The 24713-nt window shown below is 42.1% G+C and overlaps 1 protein-coding gene across 8 annotated transcripts in view; it reads right to left on the reverse strand.

Moving 5' to 3' along the window:
- Positions 1-24713, reverse strand: part of TSKS (testis specific serine kinase substrate) — a 33119-nt gene that overhangs the window by 8212 nt on the left and 194 nt on the right. For 2 of the 8 annotated variants that reach the window (XM_077259675.1, XM_077259669.1), the window contains exons 1-3: positions 23680-23817; positions 18817-18957; positions 16244-16391 (exon numbers count right to left, since the gene is read on the reverse strand). In XM_077259675.1, the coding sequence (XP_077115790.1) occupies positions 16244-16391; positions 18817-18950 (282 nt within the window). In that variant the 5' untranslated portion in view covers positions 18951-18957; positions 23680-23817. Of the gene's footprint in view, positions 1-16243; positions 16392-18816; positions 19010-23634; positions 23818-24356; positions 24475-24713 lie in introns of those variants that run through there. The other 6 variants (XM_077259673.1, XM_077259671.1, XM_077259670.1 and 3 more) reach the window with 6 other exon arrangements.

Here is a 24713-nt window from a genome sequence, read left to right on the forward strand (position 1 = left end):
CGAGGGGTACCCGGTACCGGGCCTCTCTGTCTCGGTTCTGGGGTTGTCACGGTGGCTAGGCCCGGTCCGTGACCCTGCTGAGGGGCGTCCAATGAAAGGTGTGGAAGAGACCCTCATAGGGACAAAACGGGAGGACAACCACACCAAGTCCCCAACACGAAGACGAGGACCAACACGACGATGGCGATTAGCAAAACGTTGAGTCTTCTCCTGGGACAACTCCAAATTGTCCACCACCTGCCCCCAAATACGATGCAACCTATCCACCATGGTATCCACTCCAGGACAATCCGAAGACTCCACCTGACCAGATGAAAAACGAGGATGGAACCCTGAATTGCAAAAGAAAGGGGAGACCAAAGTGGCAGAACTGGCCCGATTATTAAGGGCAAACTCAGCCAACGGCAAAAAGGAGACCCAGTCATCCTGATCAGCAGACACGAAACACCTCAAATAAGTCTCCAAGGTCTGATTAGTACGTTCCGTCTGGCCATTTGGGGATGAAATGCAGACGAAAAAGACAAATCAATGCCCATCCTGGCACAAAACGCCCGCCAAAATCGACACAAACTGGGATCCCCTGTCGGAAACGATATTCTCCGGAATACCATGCAGCCGAACCACATTCTGAAAAAACAGGGGCACCAACTCAGATGAGGAAGGCAGCTTGGGCAAGGGCACCAAATGAACCATCTTAGAAAAGCGGTCACACACCACCCAAATGACGGACATCTTCTGAGAAACAGGGAGATCAGAAATAAAATCCATAGAGATGTGTGTCCAAGGCCTCTTAGGAACAGGCAAGGGCAACAACAACCCACTAGCCCGAGAACAACAAGGCTTGGCCCGAGCACAAACATCGCAAGACTGCACAAAAGTACGCACGTCCCGAGACAGGGAAGGCCACCAGAAGGACCTAGCCACCAAATCTCTGGTACCAAAAATTCCCGGATGACCTGTCAACGCAGAAGAATGAACCTCCGAGATGACTCTATTGGTCCACTCATCCGGCACAAACAATCTACCAGGCGGACAACGATCAGGCCGATCCGCCTGAAACTCTTGTAAAGCACGTCGCAGGTCTGGGAAGACAGCAGACAATATCACCCCATCCTTAAGTATACCCGTAGGTTTAGAATCACCAGGGGAATCAGGTTCAAAACTCCTAGAAAGGGCATCCGCCTTCACATTCTTAGTACCTGGCAGATACGAAACCACAAAATTAAACCGGGAGAAAAACAACGACCAGCGCGCCTGTCTAGGATTCAGACGTCTGGCCGACTCAAGATAAATCAAATTTTTGTGATCAGTCAAGACCACCACCTGATGTTTAGCACCCTCAAGCCAATGACGCCACTCCTTGAATGCCCACTTCATCGCCAAAAGCTCCCGATTACCGACGTCATAATTTCGCTCGGCGGGCGAAAATTTTCGAGAAAAGAACGCACAAGGTCTCATCACTGAACAATCTGAACTTTTCTGCGACAAAACCGCCCCCGCTCCGATCTCGGAAGCATCAACTTCCACCTGAAAAGGAAGAGAAACATCAGGCTGGCACAACACCGGAGCAGAAGAAAAACGGCGCTTAAGCTCCCGAAAGGCCTCCACAGCAGCAGGAGACCAATCTGCAACATCAGCACCCTTTTTAGTCAAATCAGTCAAAGGCCTGACAACGCTAGAAAAAAACAGTTATGAATCGACGATAAAAGTTAGCAAAGCCCAAAAATTTCTGAAGGCCCTTAAGAGAAGTCGGTTGCGTCCAGTCACAAATAGCCCGAACCTTCACAGGATCCATCTCAATAGAAGAGGGGGAAAAAATGTACCCCAAAAAAGAAATCTTCTGAACCCCAAAAACACACTTTGAACCTTTAACAAACAGAGAATTGGTCCGCAAAACCTGAAAAACCCTCCTAACTTGTTGAACATGAGATTCCCAGTCATCCGAAAAAATCAAGATATCGTCCAAATACACAATCATAAATTTATCCAGATATTCACGGAAAATATTGTGCATAAAAGACTGAAAGACCGAAGGGGCATTTGACAGACCAAAAGGCATCACCAAATACTCAAAATGGCCCTCGGGCGTATTAAATGCGGTTTTCCACTCATCCCCCTGCTTAATTCGCACCAAATTATACGCACCGCGAAGATCAATCTTAGAGAACCACTTCGCCCCCTCAATGCGAGCAAATAAATCTGTCAGCAATGGCAAAGGATACTGATACTTGACTGTGATCTTATTCAAGAGTCTATAATCAATACAAGGTCTCAAAGAACCATCGCTTTTAGCTACGAAAAAGAACCCCGCTCCAAGAGGAGACGAAGAAGGACGAATATGTCCCTTTTCCAAGGACTCCCTAATATACTCTCGCATGGCAGCATGTTCAGGTACAGACAGATTGAATAGACGACCCTTAGGAAATTTACTGCCAGGGATCAAATCTATGGCGCAATCGCAATCTCTGTGAGGAGGAAGAGAATTAAGAGTAGATTCCTCAAAAACCTCACGATAATCAGACAAAAACTCAGGAATTTCAGAGGGAATAGATGAAGCAATGGAGACCAAAGATGTGTCCCCATGATTTCCCTGACATCCCCAGCTTAGTACAGACATTGTTTTCCAGTCAAGGACTGGGTTATGAGTTTGCAACCATGGCAATCCCAGCACCAACACATCATGTACATTATACAGTACAAGGAAGCGAATCACCTCTTGATGGTCTGGAGTCATACGCATAGTCACTTGTGTCCAGTATTGTGGTTTATTACTAGCCAATGGTGTAGAATCAATACCCTTTAAAGGTATAGGAACTTCCAGAGGCTCTAGATCAAACCCACAGCGCCTGGCAAAGGACCAATCCATAAGACTCAAAGCGGCGCCAGAATCCACATACGCATCCGCAACAATAGAAGATAACGAACAAATTAGAGTTACAGACAAAATAAACTTGGACTGCAAAGTGCCAATAGCAGAGGATTTATCAACTTTCTTTGTTCGTTTAGAGCATGCTGATATAACATGAGTAGAATTTCCACAATAGAAGCACAAATGATTTTTGCGCCTATAAATCTGTCGTTCGCTTCTGGACAGAAAGCTATCACATTGCATACTCTGTGGTGCCTCTTCAGAAGACACCGCCAACTGGTGCACAGGTTTGCGTTCCCGTAAACGCCGATCAGTCTGAATTGCCATTGTCATGGACTCATTCAGACCAGTAGGCGCAGGAAACCCCACCATGACGTCTTTTACAGCATCAGAGAGACCTTCTCTGAAAATTGCCGCCAGAGCGCACTCATTCCACTGAGTAAGCACAGACCATTTTCGAAATTTTTGGCAATATATTTCGGCTTCATCTTGCCCCTGAGAGAGGGCTATTAGGGCTTTCTCAGCCTGAATCTCCAAATTTGGTTCCTCATAAAGCAACCCCAAAGCCAGAAAAAACGCATCCACATTGAGCAACGCAGGATCCCCTGGTGCCAATGAAAATGCCCAATTTTGGGGGTCACCCCGCAGTAAAGAAATAACAATTTTTACTTGCTGGGCAGGATCTCCAGCAGAATGAGATCTCAGCGAAAGAAACAATTTACAATTGTATTTAAAATTTAGAAAACAAGATCGATCTCCAGAAAAAAACTCCGGTATAGGAATTTTAGGTTCAGACCGAGGAGCATGTAACAAAAAATCTTGTATATTCTGAACTTTAGAGGCAAGATTATTCAAATTGGTAGCCAGACTCTGGGGATCCATATTTCAACAGATAAAGTCTGAGCCATTCAGGGGTTAAGAGGAGAGGAAAACAGGAGACTGCAATTAGAGCTGGAGTGCAACTTCAGAGGAAGGAAAAAAAAAAAAAAAAAGGTTTCACACAGTTCCTTTTCTCTCCTGCTTCAGCCTATAGATTAAACATTTGGGCTGGCCATACTGTTATGGTTTCCAATGGCAAGGAAACATCAGAAGCATAGAATAAATGGACAAGCTCTCGGGTGATGGAAACTAGAGCTGACCGCGATGCTAAACCTACACACCACACTAGAAGTAGCCAGGGGGCATTCCTGCGTTGTCTCTAGATGCCGCGCGCCAGCCGGAGAACTAACTACCTCTGGTAGAAGAAAACACAGTCCTGGCTTGCCTCCAGAGAATGTCCCCACAGGAGATAGCAGCCCCCCACATATAATAACGGTGAGAGCAGATGAAAAGACACACGTAGTATGAAAGCAGATCTAGCACAGAGAGGCCCGCTAACTAAATAGCAGAAAGATACAACAGAGGACTTCGCGGTCAGCTGCAAAACCCTTCAAAACACCATCCTGAAATTACCTTAACTCATGTGACAACTCCTGCCACTGGAGTGGTAATTTCAGCCCAACAAGAGCTTCCAGCTGCAGAGATTCACATAAGTGCAAACTGGACAAAACATACAAAAATAGTCTTAAGGACTAAAGTGTCCAACTTAGCTGAGCAGAAAACTGGGAGCAGGAACATGCAACAGAATCACTCTGGATACATTGATGGCCAGCATTAGAATGACTGAGGAGCAAGGTTAAATAGGATACTCCCACATCCTGATAGGAACAGGTGAACTGAGAAGGCAAAGCTTGCAGGACACCAGTACCACAAGAGACCACCGGGGGAGCCCACGAACCGAATCACAACAGCGCTCTTCAGCTTGTTCACGCCCACTTCCACGCCCTTCTTCTTCTCCTGCGCTCTCCTTAGAGCTGTAATGGCGGCGGTTTTGGCGGGAACTTTTGGCGGCAAGTGGCAATCCACAGTCTTTGCAATAAGTCACAGTCCAAGCACAGTAAATCACAGTTCCAAGGCACACATGACCTGATTCTTCAGGCTTAAGTAGATCCTGTTCATGACGCCAAGTTGGAGCGCCCCCACTGCCGCAGGGCCGAGGGGTACCCGGTACCGGGCCTCTCTGTCTCGGTTCTGGGGTTGTTACGGTGGCTAGGCCCGGTCCGTGACCCTGCTGAGGGGCGTCCAATGAAAGGTGTGGATGGTGATGATGTTATGGTGCGGTGCAGGTCGCAGTAAATAACAAGGACACCAGGTTGCAGTCTCTTTACCTCTTTACTGAAGGCTTCAGGATCCTCAATCCGGAATATGGTTAACCAGGCTGCGTAAGTCCGGCCGGTCCGATGGCACCTCCAGGGTTCCCTTTGCAGGTGGAAATCTGTGCCTACCTTCTAGCGCTTGTATGTTGTGGTCCTCCCCTGCTGTGCTTACGGGATAGTCCCCACAACTGTTGTGTCTGTTTCTGAAGTTCCTACACAACTCGATTATGATGTTCTGCTTCGTCCCCCAGATGATATGGCTAGGACGCACCCGTATGACGGGTAGGCTCGGAGGTCTTCCGGGACCCTAGAGTCGCCCCTCTCCAAATGTTGCCCCCTATGTCTGCTTAGGTGATTTGAGTGAGACAGCCCGCCTATAACTGACTGTCCTGCCGTAGGTTTGAAGTAAGGCCTGGAGCTCAATACTTCCTCGGCGTTCCGGCCACCGGCTGCGCGCCTCAGTAGGATGTTGCCTCGACTTACAGCACGACTCCTACTGGTGTTTCTCCTTGTTGCGTTGATCTCGTTTCTCACTCAGCACAATAAACCTGGCTTCTTGTCCTTTCTTGGGGTACCGCCGCAACGGAGTGCAGGCGCGGTCCCGTAATGTTCTTTCTGTTCGCTAGGCCTCTGTCAGGATCCCACCCCTGACAGGGACCCCCCTGAATCTTCCCCTGCAACACCCTCTGCCACAGGATGTTGCCTGGTTCCAACCCAGTCAGCTTCTGTCTAACTTCCTATCTAACCCCCAGTTTTACCAGATTGTGAGGAGTGGCCTAATACATAGCACCCTTAGCTCCCCCTGGAGGCCAGATTGTGAAGTGTATTGGTGTCTGTGATACCTGGTCAGGTGAACTCCTTCAGTGCCTTCGGACGTACCATAGCCCCCCTTAGCGGCGGAGCATCAGTACTGCAACGACCAGGACTCTGGGGCGCTGCACTTCAGATGGCGAAGATGCCGGAGCCCCCAACCTTGCTTTATCTCCTAAGTTAGCCCTCCATCTGTTCTCTTTCCCCATCCAGGGAAGAGGGAGCGCTACTGTGCACCGTAGTACACCAATCCGATAAACAAGGCTACACAGACAAGGGTTAACAGAAAGCTCTAGGCATACAAAATATTCCCTCACATATAACAGATGAATGCACCAGGGTGTAAAGGTAAGGGAATAAACAAAAACAGAGAAGGATAATGAATTACCACGCATACAAACCAAGCAACAGTCACTAATAACTCCTTCAACTCTCCTTCTCATATGAACTCCTCTCCCTCCATTAGCCATGCAGCAAATGCTAGCTCTGACAAGGATTAGTAACAGAGCCCAGATTATAAAGGGGAAAGGAGTGGCTAACCGAGCACAGCTGTGAGCACAGGGATTTCCAACATGGCCGACTAACCCTGTTCTGCCAGAAGAAATAAACACATTAGGAGAAGTGCTTCTTCCCAGCGCCGGAGTAGGAGCAATCAGACGCTGTGGTCTTCTGGCTCCACACTGCTGTGGTAACCCCGTGATAGGGAAGTTTTGGAGAATATAGAGCATGCATGGCATAAGACACCTTTTAGGCTATTGTCACACTATCAGCATTTGTAAGCCAAAACCAGGAATGGAACAATCAGAGAAAAAGTCTAAGGGTACTGTCACACAGTGGCACTTTGGTCGCTACAACGGCACGATCCGTGACGTTCCAGCGATATAGTTACGATATCGCTGTGTCTGACACGCTACTGCGATCAGGGACCCCGCTGAGAATCGTACGTTGTAGCAGATCGTTTGAAACTTTATTTTGTCGTCAAGTGTCCCGCAGTGGCGGCATGATCGCAGCGTGTAACAAAGGTGTGCACGATATTCCCAATGTCCCGTATGACTTCTACATCGCAACTACGTCATGAAATTATCGCTCCAGCGCCGTGCATTGCAAAGTGTGACCGCAGTCTACGACGCTGGAGCGATAAGCGACGCTGCAACGTCACGGATCGTGCCGTCGGAGCGATCAAAGTGCCACTGTGTGACAGTACCCTAACAGAAACACATCACCACTTCTGTATTATCACCCACTCCTGGTTTTAGCTTACAAATACTGATGTGAAATACTGACCAAATACTGAGAGTGCGACTGCGGCCTTAATGAGATTCATCCTATCCAGAGCTGATAGGAGCAAATTCCCCCAAGCATTAACTTTATTTCCCATTTTAATCACCAAAGGACTCAGATTTAAAGATACAGTCATGGCCGATAAGTGTTGGCCTCCTTAAAATTGTTCCAGAAAGTAAAGTATTTCTCCCAGAAGATTTCAGATGTCTTGTAATACACATGTTTATTTCCTTTGTGTATATTGGAGCAACACGAAATAAAATAAAAAATAAAAAGGCAAATTGGATATAATTTCACACAAAACCCCCAAAATAGACTTTTTGCTTCAAGCATGTGATGCTCGGTCAAGCTCACCTGTGGCAAGTAACATGTACATGTTATGTCACAGTGTAAAGGGATAATAATAATAATAATAATAATAATCTTTATTTATATAGCGCCAACATATTCCGCAGCGCTTTACAGTTTAACAGTTTCAAAAACAACAGTCATAGCTAACAATGTTAACAATACAGTAATACAGTAATACAGTAATAAAGCAAAATAAGACAAAATAAGACGACCCTGCTCGTGAGAGCTTACAATCTACAATGAGGTGGGGGAGATACAAAGCACAGGTGTGTATTTACAATGATGTATTTACAATGATGGTCCAGCCATCTTCCGGGGGTGGGGGGTAGATGGAGATAGTGAATGGGCTACGCAAACACAAACCTAAAATGACTGATTAGGGAACGTGATAGGCCGCTCTGAACAAATGAGTTTTGAGCGAGCGCCTAAAACTATGCAAGTTGTGGATGGTCCTAATATCTTGGGGTAGAGCATTCCAGAGGATTGGCGCAGCACGGGAGAAGTCTTGGAGTCGGGAGTGGGAGGTACGGATTAGTGCAGAGGTTAGTCGAAAGTCGTTTGCAGAGCGCAGCGGTCGGCTAGGCCGATAGACAGAAATGAGGGAGGAGATGTAAGGGGGTGCCGCACTGTGGAGCGCTTTGTGGGTGAGAACAAGTAGTTTGAATTGTATCCTGTAATGAATGGGCAGCCAGTGTAACGACTGGCGAAGAGCGGACACGTCCGAGTAACGATTAGCCAGATGGACGACCCTAGCTGCTGCATTAAGGAAAGACTGGAGAGGGGAAAGTCGCGTGAGGGGGAGGCCAATTAATAGAGAGTTGCAGTAGTCCAGACGGGAGTGGATTAGGGCGACCGTGAGAGTTTTTGTTGTCTCCATGGTGAGAAAAGGGCGGATTCTAGAGATGTTCTTTAGGTGTAAGCGGCACGAGCGGGCAAGAGATTGTATGTGGTAGGTGAAGGAGAGATTGGAGTCAAACATAACACCCAGACATCGTGCCTGCTGCCTAGGCGTTATTATGGTGCTTATTCTCATTTGCACATGGAAACACGAGAAGCAATGACATGAAACGGAAAGGGAGGAGATAGATATTAGAAAAAAACTTTTTGACAGTGAGGGTGATGATTGAGTGGAACAGGCTGCCATGAGAGATGGTGAGTTCTTCTTCAATCGAAGTCTTCAAACAAACAGAGGTCAGACAAACATCTGTTTTAGATGGTTTAGTAATTCTGCATTGAGCAGGGGATAGGACACAATGACCTTGGAGGTCCCTTCCAACTCTAACATTCTTTGATTCTATGATATCCAGAGATCTTGATGTTCTTTTGTCCACTTTGCCCAACATTATCAAGAAGTTACAACCGATGGAACTGTAGCTAATCTCTTTGGACGTGGACGGCAGAGAAAAATTGATGAAAGGTTGGATTGCAGGATAGTCTGGATGGTAGGTAAGCAGCCCCAATCATGTTCCAAAGAAAATCAAGCTGTCCTGCAGGCTCAGGGTGCATCAGTGTCAGCATGAACTATCCGTCCACATTTGATTGAAATGAAACACTATGGCAGGAGATCCAGGAGGACACCACTGCTGACACAGATATAAAAAAGCTAGACTGCAATTTGCCAAAATGTACGTGAATAAGGCAAAATCCTTCTGGGAAAACGTTTTGTGGACAGATGAGACCAAGAGAGAGCGTTTTGGTAAAGCACATCATTCTACTATTTACCAAAAATTGAATGAGGCCTACAAAGAAAATAACACAGTACCTACAGTCAAATATAGTGGAGGGGTTGTTTAGGGTTTTTTTTTGTTGCCTCTGCCTCTGGGTGCCTTGACTGTGCAAGGCATCATAAAATCTGAAGATTACCAATGGACTTTGGGTCGCAATGTAGTGCCCAGTGTAAGAAAGCTGGGTTTGAGTCCTAGGTCATGGGTCTTCGAGCAGGATAATGACCTCAAACATAATTCAAGAAGCCCCCAGAAATGAATGGAAACAAAGCGCTGGAGAGTCCTTAAGTGGCCAGCAATGAGTCCAGATATAAATCCCCTTGATCACCTGTGGAGAGATCTTAACATTGCTGTAGGGAGAAGGCGCCTTCAAATATGAGAGACCTGGAGCAGTTTGTAAAAGAAGAGTGGGCAAAAATTCCAGTTGAGAGGTGTAAGAAGTTTGTTAATAGTTATAGGAAGCGATTGATTGCAGTTATTTATTCCAAAGGGTGCAACCAAATATTAAGTTGAGGGTGCCAACAATTTTGTCTGCCCATTTTGGGGGTTTTGTGTGAAATTATGTCCAATTTGCCTTTTTTCTCTGTTTTTTTAATACAGACAAAGAAAATAAACATGTATAACAAAATGTGTAAATGTAATTATTTTCTGGGAGGAATACTTTATTTTCTGGAAGAATTTTAAGGGTGCGAACATATAACCTTTAAAAATATGTTTTAATTGAAAAACTCTAAAATCACCCCAAAAGAAACCTTAGTGCACAAATGGTGATACACATACAAAGAATATCAAACTATATGTTATAAGTGACTGTTTTAACAGATAAATGAAATACAGTCACAGATAATCCAACAGCGCACCACTAGCATTGTCTCCCCTCGCACACACCAAAATGGAGGTAAAATGATTATGGGGCAAGAGGGGAGAGACGTGGACCGTGGACAGCCTGAATACATGTGGGGAGTCCCTAACAAACAGGCAATCCCTGCATGTGTTCAGGTTGTCTAACAGCTGGAACACAAACATAATCTACGAGCACGCCCAAAGTACTCAGAGAACACCGGAGCATGCTCGGAAAACTCGGGTAACGAGAAAACTCACTCATTACAGATAGATAGATAGATAGATAGATAGATAGATAGATAGATAGATAGATAGATAACAGATAGATAATAGATATATATATATATATATATATATATATATATATATATATATATATATATATATATAGCTAATAGATAGATGATAGATAGCCAATAGATAGATAGATAATAGATAGATAGATATATGATAGATAATAGTTAGATGAAAGATAGATAATAAATGGATAATAGATAGATGATAGATAGATGATAGATTAATAGATAGATAATAGATAGATAGATAGATAGATAGATGATAGATAGATAGATATATAGATAATATATAGATAGCTAGATAGATAATTGATAGGTAACACAGGTCTGCAAAAAAATTTTTTTCAAGAGCTGTTTTGGTTATTCCACGTAATCTTTATGTTTTTAAGTGCGCTGAATCCGAAAATGACCTCCGTTTTGTCATAGGACATCACGTTTTCTGACAATTTAAGTAACTATGTTAAATAAGACAATACCTCAAAGTAAATGAAAATAGACTCATAAAATTAATTTTTTAATACAAATGTTTCCTGAAAATCATTTTTTAACTGCAATGAGCTCACTAACACACACTGAAATCGATTCTTCTTCCCTGTGAGGCTTCTCTTGGTACATTTACGCTTGTGAGTAGCATCTGGAATGTCTCTCTGAAGCGTCCAACAGTAGTCTGCCATCATTGTAATGCTCCATCTTCCCTGGTATCTTCTTTCCATCTCTTTAATGTCCTGGTGGAATCGTTCACCTTGCTCTTCACTCACAGCTCCCAAATTTTCAGGAAAGTTGTCAAGGTGGGAATGGAGGAAATGCACTTTCAAACTCATCAGGCAACCTAAAGCTTGAAATGCTTTCAGCATTCGTCCGATGATTTTTTTGTAGTCAGGGTCTTTGTTATTGCCTAAAAATTTCTCTACGACCTCTTTAAATGCAAACCACCCTTCTTTTTGAGGATGCGTCATGGTATTGATAAACTCTTGATCAGCTATAAGCCTTCTAATGTCTGGTCCGACGAACTCGCCTTCCTTCAATTTTGCCTCCGAGAGGCCTGGAAACTTGGTGACCAAGTATTTGAAGCATTCTCCATCTTTTGGAAGTGATTTTACGAATTGCTTCATCAATCCCAATTTTACATGGAGAGGTGGTAGAAGAACTTTATGGGGAGGAACCAAAGTTTCTCGGAGGACATTTTTTTCACCAACTGTGAGCACCCTCGGCAGTTATATTTTTTGGGCATTGTATATCTTCAATGCGTTGATGTGAATTAATTAATAGTAATTTTGACTTTCAAAACCCTAAGATAAAAAAAATACCAACAATTGAGAAAAATATACTAAATTTTAAGAGAATTTAGCATTTTGTGGCAAATCCTGACGTCCAGGATTTTTTTCAATATTTTTTTCGTTTTCAGCACACCAAAATACATGGAAATTAGATGAAAATAATCAAACAGCTTTTTAGTTGCAGACCTGTGTAATAGATGATATATAGATGATTGATATAGATAGATAGATGATAGATAATATATAGATAGATGATAGATAGATTATATATATATATATATATATATAGATAAAAGATAGATAATAGATAGGTAATAGATAGATAGATAGAAAACAGATAGCTAATAGATAATAGACAGATAATATATATATATATATATATATATATATATATATATATATATATATATATATATAGCTAATAGATAGATAATAGATAGATGATAGATAGCCAATAGATAGATAATAGATATATATAGCTAATAGATAGATAATAGATAGATGGATAATAGATAGATATATGATAGATAGATAATAGTTAGATAATAGATAGATAGATAAGATAATAGATAGATAATAGATGGATAATAGATAGATAGATGATTGATATAGATAGATAGATGATAGATTGATAGATAATAGATAGACAAATAGATAGATAATAGATATATATAGATAAAAGATAGATGATAGATGATAGATAGATAGATAGATAGATAGATAGATAGATAATAGTTAGATAAATAGATAATAGATAAATAGATGATAGATAGATACTAGATAGATAATGTATAAATAGATAGATAATAGATAGATAGATAAAAGATAGATAATAGATGATAGATAGATAGATAGATAGATAGATAACAGATAGATAATAGATAGATAAATAGACAGACAGATAGATAGATAAATAATAGCTAGATAGATAATATATAGATTGCTAGATAGATAATTGACAGATAATAGAAAGATAATAGATAGATGATAGATGATTGATATAGATAGATAGATGATAAATAATAGATAGATAAATAGATAGATAAGATAATAGATAAATAGATGATAGATGGATAATAGATAGATAGATAGATAGATAGATACATATATAGATACAGTAGATGATAGATAGATAGATAGATAGCTAGATAGATAATAGCTAGATAGATAATATATAGATAGCTAGATAGATAATTGACAGATAATAGAAAGATAATATATAGATGATAGATAGATGATTGATATAGATAGATAGATGATAAATAATAGATAGATAGATTGATAGATAATAGATAGATAAATAGATAGATAAGATAATAGATAAATAGATGAAAGATGGATAATAGATAGATAGATAGATAGATAGATAGATGATAGATACATATATAGATAGATACAGTAGATAATAGATGATAGATAGATAGATAGATAGATAGATAGATAGATAGATAGATAGATAGATAGATAGATAGATGATAGATTGATAATAGATAATAGTTAGATAAATAGATAGATAAGATAATAGATAAATAGATGATAGATGGATAATAGATAGATAGATGATAGATAGATAGATAGATAGATAGATAGATAGATAGATAGATAGATAGATATTGTGGTGCAGTGACCCCTGTGGCAGCTAGGGGGCGCTGTGTGTGCTCTTTGGGATATGCATGGAGGCATATTTGTTGTTATAATGGTGGTGGAACAGAGTCTGGCAGTGTTGTGAATGGCCGATATGTGTCGCAGAGGGAGTCTGCGTAGTAAGTCTGATGTAATGTGGTTGTTCTGGGACCTGTAGTCCCTCGAGTTTGTGTAATGGTGTATAGTTAGTATGGGAGACTTACTAGGCTAGTTGTGTGAGATGGGTGGGACAGACTAGCCACACATCCACACTCCCATCCAGGGGTGTGGTTTCAGGGTATATAATGTGACCAGGGTGTGGGTCACATGCTCTCTGAAGGTCCTGAAACTATGTGTTGGATTTCCTGGGAGGAGGAATCCTGAAGAGCACATACCAGTGTGTTGGATTTCCTGGGAGTAGGAATCCTGAATAGCACCTGGTGGGACTTTGCTATTGGTGACCTGGGTATTGGACGGTCCCAGCTGGGGATGGACGTCCTGAATAGTACCCGGACTGGCCACCTGTTTGATCCTGTGTAACCTGGGTGTTGGGAGGTCCTGGGAGTAGGACCGGATCCCTGAATAGCACGAGGTGAGGACCGGGATCTGCAGAGCCAGTGACAGCTACTGTGTGGGGAAGCTACCGTCCTTCGGTGGGTCTGGACTGACTAATGTGTGCCGGCCAGGCAAGTTGGTGATCCCTGTGAGGCAGCTTACCCGGAGGAGTGGACTGACAAGGAGTCAGCAGGTGGAGCAGGAGCTCCCGACAGGTACTATACAGACTGTTGGTGCTTGTGACGTTCTATGAACTGTGTGGTCTCCCACGGCAACTGAACGGAGTGAGGTTCAGCGTGTGTAGAGACCGCGACCCAGAGTCATATGTGCTGTATGTGACTTGGGACATTGGTGAACTGTTCAGCGTACGGACACCCATGGTAACTGGACGAAGTGAGAGATCCAGCATGTTTAGTGTCCGTGAGTCAAAGCCATAAATGAAGTGTTTAAAGCTGCAAGTTAATATCACCAGTTGGTGCCTGTTGTGTTTCGTGAAAGGTATATAATGAACTGTGCATAACCCGGTTTATGACACTTTAATAAACCGTATAGACTGTGTTTAAGCGAAAAATCGTGCCTGACTTCGTGAATCCCGTGCCAAGCGAGTGTCCCCCAATACACTCAGTAAGAGCAATCTTACAATATAGATAGATAAATAGATAGATAGATAGATAGATAGATAGATAATAGATAAATATAGTAGATGATAGATAGATAGATAGATAGATAGATAATAGATAGATAGATAATAGATGATAGATAGATAGATAGATAGATAGATAGATAGATAGATAGATAGATAATAGATAGATAGATAATAGATAAATATAGTAGATGATAGATAGATAGATAGATAGATAGATAATAGATGACAGATAGATTGATAGATAGATTGATAGATAGATAATAGATGATAGATAGATAGATAGATAGATAGATAGATAGATAGATAGATAGATAGATAGATAGATAGATAGATAGATAGATAATAGATAGATAACACAGGTCAACAAAAAATATTTTTTTTTCTGGTGTCCAAAATATTTTAATGAATTTAGGGTATTTTTGGGGTGCTGATTCTGAATATGTCATCAGTTTTGCCAGATTGGCTCAAGTTTTTGACATTTTTGGTATCTTATTTATAGCACTTGTTGGTAAATGCGACGCATCATCTCATTAATTTCTTTGGATTAGTACTTGAACTGAGCAGTTCTCAATATAGTTTTGTGTTAATTAGTGTTCTAAAAGTTTGTTCATAGCTTGATTTTTGCACTAACTTTATGTTGTTGTCTGTTTTCCAGTGAAAAGCATGAACTCATCAAGAAGAAGTTGTCTTAACGATCCAGACTCATTCTGTTACATTTGTGGTGAATACACACTGCCAAAACATAGAAGAAACATAACAGACTTCGTAAAAAAAAGTGTATTTTGCCTATTTTGGGGTTATGCTTGGGGACCAAGACAAGTTTTGGGCACCACACATAGTGTGCAAAGCATGTATCGAATTATTACAAAAAGGGAGCAAAGGACAAAGAAAAAGCTTCAAATTTGGTGTTCCAATGGTGTGGAGAGAGCCAAAAAATCATCATGATGACTGTTATTTCTGTGCAGTGCAAGTGCAAGGATTCAATAAGCATAAGAAACGAAAATGGGAGTAACATGGAATCTGCAAGAAGGCCTGTCCCTCATTGTGAAGATGTGCCTGTACCTGTGTTTACCATAAATAACAGTCATCATGATGATTTTTTGGCTCTCTCCACACCATTGGAACACCAAATTTGAAGCTTTTTCTTTGTCCTTTGCTCCATTTTCGTAATAATTCGATACATGCTTTGCACACTATGTGTGGTGCCCAAAACTTGTCTTGGTCCCCAAGCATAACCCCAAAATAGGCAAAATACACTTTTTTTACGAAGTCTGTTATGTTTCTTCTATGTTTTGGCAGTGTGTATTCACCACAAATGTAACAGAATGAGTCTGGATCGTTAAGACAACTTCTTCTTGATGAGTTCATGCTTTTCACTGGAAAACAGACAACAACATAAAGTTAGTGCAAAAATCAAGCTATGAACAAACTTTTAGAACACTAATTAACACAAAACTATATTGAGAACTGCTCAGTTCAAGTACTAATCCAAAGAAATTAATGAGATGATGCGTCGCATTTACCAACAAGTGCTATAAATAAGATACCAAAAATCTCAAAAACTTGAGCCAATCTGGCAAAACTGATGACATATTCAGAATCAGCACCCCAAAAATACCCAAAATTCGATGAAATATCTTTGGCACCAAAAATGCTGTTGACCAGTGTAATAAATAGATGATAGATAGATAGATAGATAGATAGATAGATAGATAGATAGATAGATAGATAGATAGATAGATAGATAGATAGATTAACAGAGTTATTGGATACCTCAGATTTTGGAGACTCTTCTGATTCTGACTCTGAAGAGGATGATTGCTTATCGGCTAAATTCAAGATGGACACGTTGGTGGAGGCTGAAGATTTTTTCAGCTGAAGGCTCCAGGCCATGCTGTCAGCGGGTCTTGGAGCTCCAGATCTGAAGGAGAAGAGAACCTTTCACGCAGTGCTTTTGTGCTTCTGAACTAATTCCACAAACTTCTGATATCATGATTAAAGTGATGTCTGCATGGGATGAATACTGAGCAGATTTGCCACCACAAATTTATTGGTGGAATATGCATTGTGCATTAGGCCGGGTTCACATGAGCGCATTTCAGAGTCTGCAGTATATGGCCCGCAATGCATGGACTGACCGCCGGTCTACCGGCCCGAACCTACAGCCTGCAGTCATGTCAAATGTCAAGGATGACAGCGGGGGAGGTGTCACGCAGATTACCCCGCTTGACACCAGTTTGTCACGGATAACACCAGGGAGGTCACCCAGATCCCACTGCTACCACCACTTTGTCACTGGAAGAAACTCTACTGCCTCCCATCGTCAGGACAATTACACAATATATATATATGTTGAGGATACTTTTCAGAAGTCTCATTATCACCACAGACAGGAATGCAATATACTGTAGTTTCTGTTCTCTTCAGGATGTTTTTCAGAAGTCTCATTATCATCACAGACAGGAATACAATATACTGTAGTTTCTGTTCTTTTCAAGATGTTTTTCTCATCATCACATACAGGAGATAATATATCCTTCCTGTTCTGTTCAGGGGACTTTTTCAGAAGTCTCATTATCGTCACAGACAGGAATACAATAATAGACAACATCTCTATATACAGTTGACAATACACAATTCAACATTCACAAAAAGCGATGTCACAGCTCACCTCCACCTCCTCCTGTACAATATCACCAGATTGCAACCTGCCCAGAAAGTTTCTATACAAACAAACCAGGTCTGAGCTAGTCTTAGTCCTAGTTTTAGTCTATAGTTTTATGCTGCTTATGTCCATGTGAAAAACAGGAAGCAAGAGCCTAAGATCAGGACTAGTGGCCAGTGTGAAAACTGCAAGATTTTTTTTATATCGAAATTCGAATTTTAAAAAAATCTAATATTTATTTAAAAAAAAAAAAAACATTTAATATAAAACCTTGATTTAAGCCATAGGTCATTTTCAGAGAAGCTAATGAACAGCTCATCATACATCTGATCAATCAGTGCAATCACATCCTCTTTTTAACACATAAGCCAAACATAATAAGGGGGGCACACAAAAAACTACAAAAAGTGGCATATTGGTGTCTTTCTTTAGGGTGGTGTTTAAATGTACCAAATTGGTCCTTATAAAAAGAAAAACAAGATGTGAATGGGGTATCAGTTCCTAAATAGGGAAGCATCGTGATTACAGAGGTGGACATAGAGGTGAACCACTAGTACGTCTGCATGTAGTGTACCATCTAAGGAGGCTCCATGGTCCCTAATGGCCTCAGCACCTAAAGCTGGTTTCTCTTATTCCAACACTTCCAAACTATTGCAAAACAATGGGGAGACAAAGAGCGCAATAGGGTCTTATCCACGTTACACAGAGGAGAATATATACCTAATTTGCTCACCTTGTTAGGATGAGATTAGAGCATGTAGATAGCGGCTGCTGCAGATCCACAGGTCTTCACCGACCAGAGAAAATAATGTCTTCAAAGGGAGATTTGCAGTTAAAATTCTGCGCTGCCGCTAAGATGAATTTCAGGAGAGTATAGTTGATTCACAGTGGTTTCATTCAATAATATTAATAATTATTCAAGAATAAAACCACTGTGAATCAACTATACTCTCCTGAAATTCTTCTTAGCGGCAGCGCAGAATTTTAATTACAAATCTCCCTTTGAAGACAACACTTCCAAACTATAATCCCAATAATCAATGGGGGCATCAATGGTCTTTAAATATACCAAATATTTCCTTATAAAGAAACAAACAAGATGTGAATGGGGCATCAGTTCCTAAATAGGGAAGCATCATGATTACAGAGGTGGACAAATGGGGGGAACCACCAGTACGTCTGCATGTAGTGCCCCATCTAAGGGGGCTCCATGGTCCCTAATGGCCTCAGCACCTAAAGCTGGTGTCTCTTATTCCAACACTTCGAAATTATAGGAATCCCAATAATCAATGGGGGCATCAATGGTGTTTAAATATACCAAATATTTCCTTATAGAGAGACAAACAAGATGTGAATGGGGCCATAGAGGTGGGGCCAGTACGGCTACATTTAGTGCGCCACTTAAGGAGGCTTCATGGTCCCGGGATCTAAAGCTGATGTCCCTCATTCCATACTTGGTGGTCAAAACTATGGGAATCCCAGTAACCAATGGGAGCATCAATGGAAGGTTGTGATCAGGACATCATTTAACCCAAGGGTGATCCTGCAGGGAGCGCCCAAATAATGCCCCCTTTTATGCACATATACATATTTTCCAATACTACCAAATCATTTCAGATCTTTGTTCGGCTAGACAGACAGATTCCATCCTACATTTCAGAGGCAAGCAGTATTCATTTACCTATAAATTGAGACAGATTTTGATCTTCTTTGCTTGGTGGGAACTCTGAACGACCCCTTCATTTCTGGGGTCTCTTTTTTTCCCCCCACCAATACTTCCTGGGACTGAAAGATGGTATTTACTGTTAGCTCCATGAAGATCCTGAGAGAAGAGACCTACAGTGAGTTGTCAAGTCCTATGGAATGTGCGGAACCTATGTACATAAAGAGTCATGCGTGAAGTCATAGAGGCAGAGTCTAGGTGACCATCGCATTCTGAAGACCACAGAGAAAATAAAAGTATTGATTTTGATACCTCAAAGGGGTAGTCTACTTTAAAAACATTTTTTTTACTTAAATGAATATGAGGCTCCAAACATTTTAATGAATCCTTTGTAAATATGATTTTTAGATCCAAATACGTGCACCCAAGTAAAAGAGAAAATGTCACTCAAGGTGGACAAACCCTTTAAGCTTAAAGAATTTGTCCAGGATTAAAAAAAAACATAGCTTCTTTCTTTCAGAGACAGACCCACAGCTGTTAGATAATAATTCAGCCCCATTGATGTGAATGGAGCTGAGATGTATTACCTACCCAACCCATGATCAAGGGTGGCGCTGTTTCTGAAAGAAAGCAGTCATATTTTTCTGAGCCTAGACAATTACTTTAAAAGTTTACTGCCAAAATTGTAAGTTATCACTTATTCACAGTATAAGGCTGGAGTCACACTAGCGAGTTTTACGGACGTAAGAGCGCAGAAAATACGTCCGTAAAACTCGCCAAACAAACGGCACAATTATTCTCAATGGGGCTGCTCCTATCAGCCGTATATTACGCATCCGTAATATACGGTCTTGTACGGCCGTAGAAAATCGCAGCGTGCTGCGTTTGTCAGCGTATTGCGCAAAAAATACGCCAATGAAAGTCTATGGGGGCGAGAAAAATACGGATTCCACACGGACCAGCAGTGTGACTTGCGAGAAATACGCAGCGGTGTTAGTGAAAAGTCGGTAATTCAATTGCCGGCTTTTCAATTCTCCTTCCCAAACCCGACATGATATGAGACATGGTTTACATACAGTAAACCATCTCATATCCCTTTTTTTTTGCATATTCCACACTACTAATGTTAGTAGTGTGTATGTGCAAAATTTGGTTGCTGTAGCTGCTAAAATAAAGGGTTAAATGGCGGAAAAAATTGGCGTGGGCTCCCGCGCAATTTTCTTCGCCAGAATGGTAAAGCCAGTGATTGACGGCAGATATTAATAGCCAGGAGAGGGTCCATGGTTATTGGCTCCCCCTGGCTACAAACCTCTGCCCCCAGCCACCCCAGAAAAGGCACATCTGGAAGATGCGCCTATTCTGGCACTTGGCCACTCTCTTCCCACTCCCGTGTAGCTGTGGGATATGGGGTAATGAAGGGTTAATGCCACCTTGCTATTGTAAGGTGACATTAAGCCAGGTTAATAATGGAGAGGCGTCAATTATGACACCTATCCATTATTAATCCAATTGTATGAAAGGGTTAAAAAACACACACACACATTATTAAAAAGTATTTTAATGAAATAAATACACCGGTTGTTTTAATATTTTATTGCTCTCTCAATCCACCTGAAGACCCTCGCTTGGCAAAATAATAAACCAACAATATACATACCATCCGAGGATCTGTCAGGTCCCACGATGTAAATCCTTCTGAAGGGGTTAAATCGATTTACAGGCAGGAGCTGCGCTAAAGCACTCGCTCGTGCCTGTAATCCCCGGGTGCTGAAAGGAAAGCTGGGTGATCTGTACTTACATTGAGTCGCGGTGAGGCGCCCTCTGCTGGATGTCCTCATGAACTGGAGCCTTGGAAAAGTTCCCACGCTCGAGTTCATATGAGTTCATGCACCAGAGGGCGCCTCACCGCAACTCAATGTAAGTATAGATCACCCAGCTTTCCTTTCAGCACCCGGGGATTACAGGCACGAGCGAGTGCTTTAGCGCAGCTCCTGCCTGTAAATTGATTTAACCCCTTCAGAAGGATTTACATCGTGGGACCTGACAGATCCTCGGATGGTATGTATATTGTGGGTTTATTATTTTGCCAAGCGAAGGTCTGCAGGTGGATTGAGAGAGCAATAAAATATTAAAACAACCGGTGTGTTTATTTCATTAAAATAATTTTTAATAATGTGTGTGTGTGTGTGTGTTTTAACCCTTTCATACAATTGGATTAATAATGGATAGGTGTCATAATTGACGCCTCTCCATTATTAACCTGGCTTAATGTCATCTTACAATAGCAAGGTGACATTAACCCTTCATTACCCCATATCCCACCGCTACACGGGAGTGGGAAGAGAGTGGCCAAGTGCCAGAATAGGCGCATCTTCCAGATGTGCCTTTTCTGGGGTGGCTGGGGCCAGATGTTTGTAGCCAGGGGGGGCCAATAACCATGGACCCTCTCTAGGCTATTAATATCTGCCCTCAGTCACTGGCTTTACAACTCTGGCGGAGAAAATTGCGCGGGAGCCCACGCCAATTTTTTCCGCCATTTAACCCTTTATTTTAGCAGCTATAGCAACCAAATTTTGCACATACACACTACTAACATTAGTAGTGTGGAATATGCAAAAAAAAAAGGGGGATATGAAATGGTTTACTGTATGTAAACCATGTCTCATATCCTGTCGGGTTTGTGAAGGAGAAATGAGAAGCCGGCAATTGAATTACCGGCTTTTCACATATATCGCGCTGAATTAAATATAAATACAGAATATATATAAATGTGTGTCTCAATTACATATATATATATATATATATATATATATATATATATATATATATATATATATATACTGTATATATGTTTTAACGGACATTTGAGCACATAAATCCATTAGATGTCGGTTTTGCAAGCCTGCGAGAAAATATCGCAGTACGGATGCCATACGGATTACATATGGAGGATGCCATGCGCAAAATACGCTGACACACCCTGCCTACGGATGACATACGGACCACTATTTTGGGAACATTTCTCCGTATTACGGCCGTAATACGGCCGTAAAAAACGGACCGTATTGTCTTACGCTGAGTGTGACTCCAGCCTAAGTGATAGTGTCTGATAAAAGAAGGTCTCCATGCTGCAATGGTCACCATTCACAAGGGCATGTCCAGAATCTTTCCACAGGATATGTGATAACTTGCTGATCGCTGGTGGTCCGACCTCTGGGACCCACTCCGATTAACAGAATGGGGCACGTGTATCCCTATTAGAATGGAGCAACAGTTCGGACAGCGGATCGCCACTTTATTAATTCTCCATGGAGCTTCCAAAAAAAGCCAAGTGCAACCCCGTCCAAGCAGTGGTGTAACTACAGTCCGATGGGCTTCTGTGCAAAATTTAAACCTGGGCCCCCGCATGTTGGTCAGATATATGGGCCCTTGTAGCGTTCTAAAGTCTAAAAATAAATAAGTATTCCCCCCTCCTTGATTATGTAGTAATGTCTCCCATCCTGTACAAATGCCTAACATCCTGGTATATAGGTCTCCCCATCCTGGGCCCCTTCCTAATATATATGTCCCCCCACACTGGACCCCTTCCTGGTATATATGTCCCCAATCCTCATATATATGTCCCATTCTTGGTATATATGTCCCCCATCGTGGTATGTATGCCCCCCTTCTTGGTATATATGTACCCCATTCTGGGCCTCTTCCTGCTATATACATCCCCCTTCTTGGTATATACAGTATGTCCCCCAACCAGGTATATATGTCCCCCATCCTGGTATATATGTCCCCCTTCTTGGTATATATGTCCCCCATCCTGGTATACATGTCCTCCATCCTGGTATATATGTCCCCTATCCTGGTATATATGTCCTCCATCCTGGTATATATATATCACCCATCCTGGTATATATGTCCCCAATCCTGGTATTTATGTCTCCCATTCTGGTATTTACTGTACAGCATGTCCCGCCTCTTGGAACATATGTCCCCCATCCTGGGTCTCAGCCTGAAATATATGTCTGGCTTCTTGGTATATATGTCCCTCATACTGATATATATGTCTCCCATCCCGGTCCCAGACTCTTCCTCCTAAATATGTCCTCCTTCTTGGTATATATGTCCCCCTTTCTGGGCCTCTACCTGATATATATGTCCCCTTCTTGGTATATATATGTCTCCCATCCTGGTATATATGTCTCCTATCTTGGACCCCTTGCTGTATATATGTCCATCATCCTGGTATATATATCCCACAATCTGGGCACCTTTCTGGTATATGTGTTCCCTGTTCTGCAAAAATAAAATAAAACATTCTTCTCACCTTCCTCTGCTTTCTTCTCGTGCAGCATCCTCTTCCAAGTCCGTGCGGGAGGGAAGGCCGCCGACCCCAGCACCTATGTGCACCCTCCGACGCACATCCAGTTGAAGTAGGCATTGGTGTCGGCGGGCCTCCCTCCCACACGGCCTGGTCGCACCCTCTGCAACTGCAATTGCTACACCCCTGCATCCAAGTGATCGGACCCCCACTGATCAAAAAGAGTTATCACCTATCCTGTGGAAAAAGGGGATGACTTGTTTTCACAGGACAACCCTTTTAAGGTGAAAATTGAGCAATATTCTTGTTTGTCTCCATTAGGCTGAATGCAGACATCCATGAAACTCGGTCAGAGTATGGACCATAGTGTCCGGACCGGCTGTGGGTCTCCTGACCCACACTCACATGATCGGACCCCTTTTAGGGCCAGCCCCGCCAAATTATAGTAATGCTATCCACACAATGTAAAAGCTAATTTCCCCACAGTGCCTGACACTTTTGCCCCCAGTAAGCGCCATTACTTGATTCTCCAGGTGTCCCCTCCCCAGATTTAAGCCTGCACTTACTACGTGCACTGTGCCGGCCCCTGAGCAACCGACGAGTGGTGCACATGCCCAGACCTCACGTGGGATAACCGACAGCGCCAATATCAGTTACATTGATGGTGCCGTGTGAGGACTTTTTCCTATGCATGGCAGGCTGTCGTTATTTTAGTATTTTGGGGTACCAATCAAAGCTAAAAATGTGACTATAAATGACAAACATATAGTTATCACTCTTGATTTCAATCCTGTCGCTGTTACTCTACACTACGACCGCATTTGTATTTTCACAAAATGGCCGCCACAGTCTAAGTCTTCCCTATGCAGTGTTCTTCACAAATTTAAGATACACCCACTTCTTTAGGAGAATACTCAGACTGGACAGACAGGGCTGACGTAATGGGAAATGGATGAGGAAGGATGTCTCTAGAATGTCCTCCCCAAAAAAGCACCGCATAGGGAAATCTAAAACGTTGGTGGCCATTTTGTGAAAATGACAACAGGGCAACAAAATGGAGGCACAAAACAGGGATTGTTCAAAATTCTTCTTGTGATAAGTTTCATAAGGATTTCAATGGGAAAAGCATGACGACCAGTTTTAAAAACCTCACCGGAAAAAAAAAAGAAGCACGACGTTGCGATAATGATATTTCTGAGGTGAATTTTGAAGATCATGTCAAAAGATCTTCACATGGACATACCCTTTAATCCAGCTACTTGTATAAAATCTATGGGGGGGGTGCGTACAAATATCTGAATATATAACACTTCTGCCACTCTCCCTGCCCTAGGTCAGTGCTGGACAATAAAGTCAGGAAGGGCCGCAGGAAATGGCTGCCTCTACAAAGATGGACGCCGATGCGTTCTCTCGCTGAGGAGAAGAGTAGTGGGTGGTTGTAGACTTCCATGTACAATGAGCTGAATTTCAGAATAAAGGACCCATCAATATTTTATTTGCGCCTTTTTAGGGCTAGTTTTCGGCATTTGGGAAATCAGTGATGGACCTAAAGAACATGTTTTTTTTTTTCTTCATTTTATTAACTAGTAATAGATCTTAT

This window comes from Ranitomeya variabilis, chromosome 4 (assembly GCF_051348905.1).
Source record: "Ranitomeya variabilis isolate aRanVar5 chromosome 4, aRanVar5.hap1, whole genome shotgun sequence".
Taxonomy (NCBI): Eukaryota; Metazoa; Chordata; class Amphibia; order Anura; family Dendrobatidae; genus Ranitomeya; species Ranitomeya variabilis.